General features: G+C 32.7%; 1 protein-coding gene across 3 annotated transcripts; it reads right to left on the reverse strand.

Moving 5' to 3' along the window:
- Nucleotides 1-787: 787 nt before the first annotated feature.
- LOC137831263 (electron transporter, putative (Protein of unknown function, DUF547)) lies at nucleotides 788-6,341 on the reverse strand. 3 transcript variants are annotated; one of them, XR_016517766.1, is made up of 10 exons: nucleotides 5,858-6,256; nucleotides 5,251-5,301; nucleotides 4,421-4,537; nucleotides 2,940-3,389; nucleotides 2,294-2,789; nucleotides 2,117-2,216; nucleotides 1,898-1,957; nucleotides 1,524-1,613; nucleotides 1,283-1,402; nucleotides 788-1,189 (listed from the first exon to the last, which is right to left on the reverse strand). XR_016517766.1 is itself a non-coding variant. In XM_068638865.2 (10 exons), the coding sequence occupies exons 1-10, from the start codon at nucleotides 6,239-6,241 to the stop codon at nucleotides 872-874; spliced, it is 2,130 nt and encodes a 709-aa protein (XP_068494966.2). In that variant the 5' UTR covers nucleotides 6,242-6,341; the 3' UTR covers nucleotides 788-871. The 3 variants fall into 3 exon arrangements, 2 of the variants coding, with proteins under 2 accessions (XP_068494966.2, XP_068494975.2); XM_068638865.2 differs by having other exon boundaries at nucleotides 2,350-2,789; nucleotides 5,858-6,341; XM_068638874.2 differs by having other exon boundaries at nucleotides 2,350-2,789; nucleotides 5,251-5,298.
- Nucleotides 6,342-7,624: the final 1,283 nt, after the last annotated feature.

A 7,624-nucleotide genomic window follows, 5' to 3' on the forward strand; every position in this document is an offset into this window, starting at 1 on the left:
GGCTGGCTTCTGGATATTTTTATCCGTAGGCACAACTGTGGCTTCCGGATATTTTTATCCGTAAGCAACGATTAGTTCCGGATATTTTTATCCGTAAGCAACGAGCAATTCCAGATATTTTTATCCGTAAATGAAGAAGACAAGGGCATTTTAGGATTTTTAAAAGTGTGTCGGGTGCCAGTCACAATTGATCGGGTGCAGGAAGCAATTGCCTTATCTTTAACAACTGCATCCATATATGAAACTCTAGCCCAGGCCCATTGGTAGTCATAAAAAATTTGCTGGGTTCAGAAGTTTGCTGTTGAATGTGCTCTTCATATTCGATTTCTTAAATTAAAAAAAAAGAAAAAGAAAAATGGAAGAGATTATAATTAAATTATTTAAATTAAAAATATGGATTACTGTCAAAATATCCAAAGGCAACAGTATACAGGATATTAGGAAATATGTGTCAATGTTCATAGCATATGGAAACTCATTTAGCAAACTCACTCACAGTATATTTCTTTTTTAATTTACAAAAAAAGATAAGAAAATTTGTTAATTTAGTTAACAGAATTAAATTTGGTAACAATTCATATTATTCTTAAATTATATTTTTGGGTCACTTTAACTTTTTCTGATTTCAAATAATTATATATCAATAGAATAAATAATATATGCATTATGATGATAATATACCATATAAAACTTAAGAAAATTTTGGAAGATTCTATGTAACTGTTGGTGGCTCTCCAAAGATAACAAATAGAGGAAGAGAGAAAGGGGTTGGTGTAGTGCAAGATGGTTCAAGAAGTACCCTTTTTAATATTTTGTATACTCAAAGTTTTATCAGTTAACAAAAAGAAGAATTGTTACATACAATGTACATTTATATTGTCAACAAATACTGGAATTCATAGTCATAGGGTATCTTTTCAACAATGGTAGAAGCCTTCACAGAATTAGTATTATTGTGGCCTCTAAAGCAATCCACCATTGATTTCCTTAGAGTGCCTGATGTTGGTAACTGGCTACATACCCACTCCACCAACAATTCTATATCTGCAGCAAAATCAAGCATGTTTATGAGAAGAAGCTCTGGAAATCCTATTCTTTTGGTGCTAGTGGCTAGAATTGAAGCTTGAAGATAGTCTAGTTTTGATTTCTCCAATTCAGTTGTAACTCCATCTGCTGTGTATATCCTCACCTGCATCAAGTGCATATCATTTTCTTAAGATTAAAAGTAATCTTTTAAGTGGGGAAAACCAATTCATAGATGTTATTGAGCAGAAGAACTTACAGCAGGAGAAGAACGAGTTCCACAACACAGAGCAAATGTGACATTAGGATCAACAAACTCAAGTCCATAAAGTTCACGAACAACTGATTCTTTCTCTTCCCACTCACCCTTATGCTGAACCTAAACCACCACATAGATACATTGTTTTGGAGATATATCAATTGTAACAAAATTAAAGCTTAGTTTGTTTCAGTATTTAGAAGAACAAGAATAAAGTAACTGATCTTGTTTCATTGTTTACCTCTTTCATGTTAGAAATATCTCGTTTCCTCAATATGAAATGCTCTATTGTTTGAGCATTTATTAGGTTGCCTCCTACATTGAGGGTTGCCTGCACAGAAGTGAGTTCAATTTAACATCAAGAAAATGTTTCTTTAATTAAGACATGTTTAAGATTTGTATATAGATTTATAAGCTTTTCAAAACAAAAACATAAACATAAACAAATTGTCTCAGTTAGTTAGTTGTCTTCTCATTTAAACTGGACAAATTAAAATCTAAAAAAAACAAAGAATACTTTTTTGTCCTTAATTATAGCACCTGTCAAGAAAACATGGCAGATTCCAGAGGCCAGAAACAGGATAAGTAACATCTATATCAAGATTTTTAATGTACCTTGTTCATCAATGCAAGTAGTTTCTCTGGGGTGGATGGCACTCCATATTGGATAAATCCCTGAAACAAGACAAATACGTTAATCATAGTCCGATCTATGTCCTAGAATTCTCATTCATCAGATTGGTCATGAATCAAATTCCTCTTAATCTGATGTCACTACAACGATAATATGCAGAGAGATTTAAAAAAGAGAAAAGCAGGAAATTTCTACTATACATGCATGATACAAGCATTGTACACGTTGATCCAGAATGCTAATTTCTGTTGGTTTGTAAGGCTTTTCAAGTCAACTGTTTGAAGATTGCTCATCAAGATTCTGCAGACCACAACAAAACTGTTACTTTAAATTTTGTTCACTTGCCCATGGACCACTCAATTGCCAAGTAGACTTACAAAGTTTTCAAACATTTTGATTCTTCTCATAAATGTAGATATCATCCATGCCATACCTTAACTTCCTTAGTAATGGTATAGAGGATGGACTTGAGATAAACTTGGGATCCATAGAGCTGGAAGTGAATATAACCAGGTTCTTGTAAGGACCAATGTCCCTTGGAATGGACTCTTCTGTGTTAAAGATACCATAAGGGTCTTGCTGCCTAAATTCCTTTTGCAACAAGTGGCTTGGTTTTGGGTTTGACCCAGTATCCACTCTGAAGCTTCTTGAGCTTAAAGAAGAGTGCACAGACCTTGAAATGGGCCCTGATTTCTCCAATTCCATTGCTCTTGATGTTCTGAGTAGTCTTACATATATGAAATTCAAACACTTCATGATGCTCTCAGAGAGCTTGTTGGGTTGCCACTTGAGATCATTCTCTTCTGACAGAAGTGGATCCAATAGTGATCTAGTTGGGAGATCCAAGTACATCTCTGGATTGCGTTCCCGCAGCTAAAAATAGTAAAATTGCATATTAGCAAATTCACACTGTTGACAACAATATCTAATAATTTTTTCACACTGTAACCATATAAAAACATACTTTAATGAAGGAAAACAAAGCTACAATATACATGGATGGGAAAACTGGCATGCATGTACCTTGGGAGATGGATGACGAGGGTCACGCATAGGTGAGGGAGGTTTTACTATCCCATTTTTTCTTGGAATTCTTTCTTGAAATTTCACATCTTCTTGGAACTTATTTTCTTTCTGTTCTACAGAAGTTTTCAGAAAACCTGCTTTTTCATTAAGACTGAAGTCATTGAGATTGTAATCACCCTTTATAGCTTTGCTTATGAAATGCAACGCCTTGGTTTCAAATGCCATCCTTTCTTGAACACTTCTGCGAATAGGACTAGGATTTGGAAGCGGAGAAGCTGATAAGTGATTGTTAGAATTACTCAAATTCCCTTGATTCCACGTTTTAGACTTTGATTCCTTGGTCACTTCTTGTTCATGTTTCAAACCAGCTTGGAGTTGGCTTATTTGGCTTTCAAGTCGTGCAATTTCACTCTCTACCATCACTAGCTCTCCTAGCAGTTCTCTTATCTGCACATAATTTGCATAATTAATGTTACCAACTTTATAACTTGAAACTCTACTTTCAACATATAAAATTCCAATTAAACTATCCTAAACATATTCCCTACATTTTATGTTTATAACTTCTAGACTTAATTCCTAAACCGAGGTGATGAATAAGGCAAAACAGAAAACAATTATGAAATACTTTAACTCAAATCAACCTTAAAAATACTACCAAAAAAACTCTTTAATCACTTTCTAAAACTCTTTAATAAATTTTGGTTCACCTTATTTTTAATTTAATGAGTGTTTTCTTTCTAATTTTTTAAATTTCAATAAATTTTAATCATGATCAAATATGTATTAAAATATATATTAGAAAATGTGTTATTATTCTTCAATCAACCATATATACATCCTCACTTTCACTACAAGAAAATAATTAAATAAAAACTATTTTTAACAATTAAATTGATTAAATTATTTTAACAACTAAAAAAATTATTAATATATAAAATGGTTTCTAAATTGATATCTAATTAACTATTAATTAGATATCAATAATTTTTTTAGTTGTTAAAATAATATATAATATAGTCAATTTAGTGATTAATTATTTTTTTCTCCAGATATTAATTTTTATTGAATGATTTTCTTCTAGTTACTCATTTTCTGAAAAATATATCTTTACTCTAAAATAATTAATTGGATAACTTCTGCACACCATAAATGTGTGCACAACATTGAATTGAGATAAATTAAAACAATTTAGGAACTCAGTTGTTGCATTTATAAACCTTGATGGATATATACTTAATAAGGAAATAAGATTTTTTTTTTCAATTTTAAAGTAGGTAGTTAAGACCCTATGCAAACATCACAATGGTCTAACTTACTCTATCTATTAGCCCATATCCCTAAGCGATACTTCCAAAGCACTAACATAAGCCCATAGTACTTACCAAAATGAAATTTTGAATAAGGTCTACCACTCTACAAGAGAAAGAAAGCAATAACAAAATAGAAAATTGTGATTGAGGAGATGATTATATTACCTTGGGTGAAAGAAAATTGGGAATTGATATAGCTGACCCATTTGGTCTATTATGCACCATCTCCAAAATCTCATGAAACTTTTCTTCTTGGTTCAACAACCTTTGAAGCATAGCAACCTGTTTATTACATAGTAAAAAATCATATGTAATTTTCTCACCAAGTAGAAATGACACATGTATCCGTAAAAAGAGTACACATTCCCTAAATTTGTCCTCATTAATTATATACACTTAATGGGTTGAACACCTAAACCATAACACGAATGTGTACAAATTTTCCCATTTAAGGGTGTGCCTTTGAGGGTATGGTTCTCATTCACTGCTCGTACTTTCCATTGTCACAAATAGTAAACCTATAGTTCGAAAGTTTGTACGAAGTATTGCTATACTTTGACATAATGATGAATCCAGTGGTAGCTTTTTCAAAAGGAGAGCGACACTTTTCATTCCTATATTGATTACTGTTGCAGACCAACATCTTAAAGATGGTATGCCTAAAACCTATAGAGAGCCATACTCTACCAAGATCAAATCAATAATATTCTTCATTTGGTTATGTGTGGCGTTAAATGGCACATGTTAAGTTAACTGATAGGAAGATGAAATTCTTGTGCAAATTGCAATTAGTAGTCACGTGTACTCAAATGTTTTCATGAAAGAAAAAAACTCAAGTTTTCATGTACAAAAACTAATTTTGAATCATCACGCATTGAAATGAGGATGCAGCAGTTGAAGAGATTAAGATAATTTAAGAGATTAGATTCTCATCCTCTGCATGGTAATTAGAATTTGCCATCAAAATGTGTCGTGTGTATTATGAATGCAAATACCTCTCTTTCAAGTTCCTCTCTCTTTTGCCGCCCAGTAATTTTCTTTTTCTTCTGCAGACAAAGAACAAGAAAGGGAAAAGTGTTTCAGAATAGTGTACACATATTTTTGTTATCTGAAGTTCTGAATACAAACAATTTGCTTTATCAAAGAATACAAAAGAAGCATAACACCAAAACAAGAGAGAGAGAGACAGAGAAATACAAATAAAAAAAACCAACCACATATGTCTTCATCTTAAACACTTAACATACTCCATGTACATTGATTCGATTAATTGTCTTGTATATGTTAGATTATGATATTTACCTTTTGCAAAACAACACTCTTATTGATGCATGCCTATACACATGGTACAACTTTCCTACAGTAAACTAAAAACCAGTTTTATTGAACTCTCTGAGATTACAATTTGAACTACAATACTTCGCTTTTTAGGATCATTGTGACCATAACACGATTACAATAGCAACTTCAGGAATCGTTTTTGTCTATAATTTCTCAGACTATCAATGATATGACAAAACTATGATCAGGATTGTAATTTAAAACCATGCTATAGACGACTGATGATGCTAAAAAATTTGTTAATGGGATTAATAGTCTTACAATAATCTGAGAAGGAGAGTGAAGAGATGATGAGAAATCTACTTGAGGGTCCATGGAGGTGCAACCAAGCTTGAAGGCACCCCAACGTCTGGAAGGGACATTAAAACAACAACGGAGGGAGGGGCTGTGAGGTTCATGGAAGTAGAAGTGTTGGTGAGGGGATGATGACAGAATCTTGGGGCCAAAGAAAGAGCTTGTGTGGGTTGATGTAGGAGTAGTTGACGTTTGAGAGTGAATGAGACATAAGGGGATTTTGGTTTTGTAGAGTGTTTGAGAAGGTGAGAAGGAGCTTTCAGGAGGAGGGTGTTCATGAAGTTGGTTCAGGCACAGAGATAATAACCGTCTTTGTTGAGGTTGTGGATGCTGGTGGGAGTGGGACATCATGCACAGAAAAAAAAAAGAGGATGTTTGGTTTGGTCTCTTGGCGTAGCTTGCAATCCTGGTTTAATTTTTGAGAGTACCTGCCATTGCTCATTCCAATCCTAAGTTCCTTTCTAATTACATGACTTTAAGTAAAGCTACCCTTCTCCTTTTTGTGTTTTACTTTTATATTTGTTTTGGTTTGTTGATGTAAAGGTGGCTTTGTAGTTTGTATTTGTATTCATACATAAACTATCATGGGTCAATGTTGACAAGTTTTCAAGGTTTTCAAAAAACAAAACCCACAAAAGTTGGTTCTTTTAGGAGAAAACTTAAGTTGTTATTATTAGTATTCTTTTTGCTTTGTTAATATCGAATATATTTAATAAAATATGAAAATTATCAAAATAAAGCTTTAAATTTGATTGAACAAGTTATAGATAAATTTGTTCTTTTTAAACCATTAAGATTTAAATTACATTTGTCTCTAAAATATATTTATAAAAAAGAGAGTTAAATTTTTTATTTATTTTTGTTTGAATATTCTTATTTCAATAAAAAATTATAAATTTTCTGAGTTACTCATTTTATTAAATTATGTTTTTAACAAATTATTTAATAACTTTAAGAATGCATTATTGTTCCATGTATGAAAACTATTAAGAAGAAAAAGAGAAAGAAAAAAGTGAAATTGGAGAGGCAACTAGAAGGATATTGAAAAATTCTACATAGCTCACTTAGCTAAATGGAAATTGAGGATAGGGGTGGAAAATCTAGATCTGTGACCAAAGGTATTACCGTCGATGTATGAATCATGGAGGACCTTAGATGCGGAGGGAAAGGTAAGAGAGGAATCAATATGGTGAAGAGACTTAATGAAGGTGTGCGAGGAACATTATCAGGGTAATTGCTTTAATAGAAATGTACCATGGAAAATAGGTAGAGGGAGCAAAGTAAAGTTTTGGGAGGATGTATGGTTAAAAGTTGTACCATTGAAGAACGCCTTCCCTAAGCTTTATGGAATATCATTGGATAAGGAGATAACAATAGGAGAGGTTGTGAGTTGCTACGAACAAACATGAAAGTGAAAGTTAACCTGGGGATGCAACAAATTTACTTGGGAAGATGCACTAGAAGCTGAATTAGAGCAAATGATGCAAATTCTAAACCTGAATAAGGATTTATAGGACCTATGGGAGGGGGGTTGACAAACGTTTGCAATATACTATCAAATTAACATATTGCAGTATAAAAGCCAACTAGGGAGGGGAGCTACTAACATTACATCCATGTCAATATGGAGTCTTGTGCAAGGCTAAAAAAGGCTTAGGGAAAAGCTATATCTATAGTGAATAAAGATATTTAACATGTTATCAAGTTCCCCTTCCTGTATTCTCATAATTCTTT

The sequence above is a fragment of the Phaseolus vulgaris genome, chromosome 11 (assembly GCF_051622355.1).
Source record: "Phaseolus vulgaris cultivar YP4 chromosome 11, ASM5162235v1, whole genome shotgun sequence".
NCBI classification, from domain to species: Eukaryota; Viridiplantae; Streptophyta; class Magnoliopsida; order Fabales; family Fabaceae; genus Phaseolus; species Phaseolus vulgaris.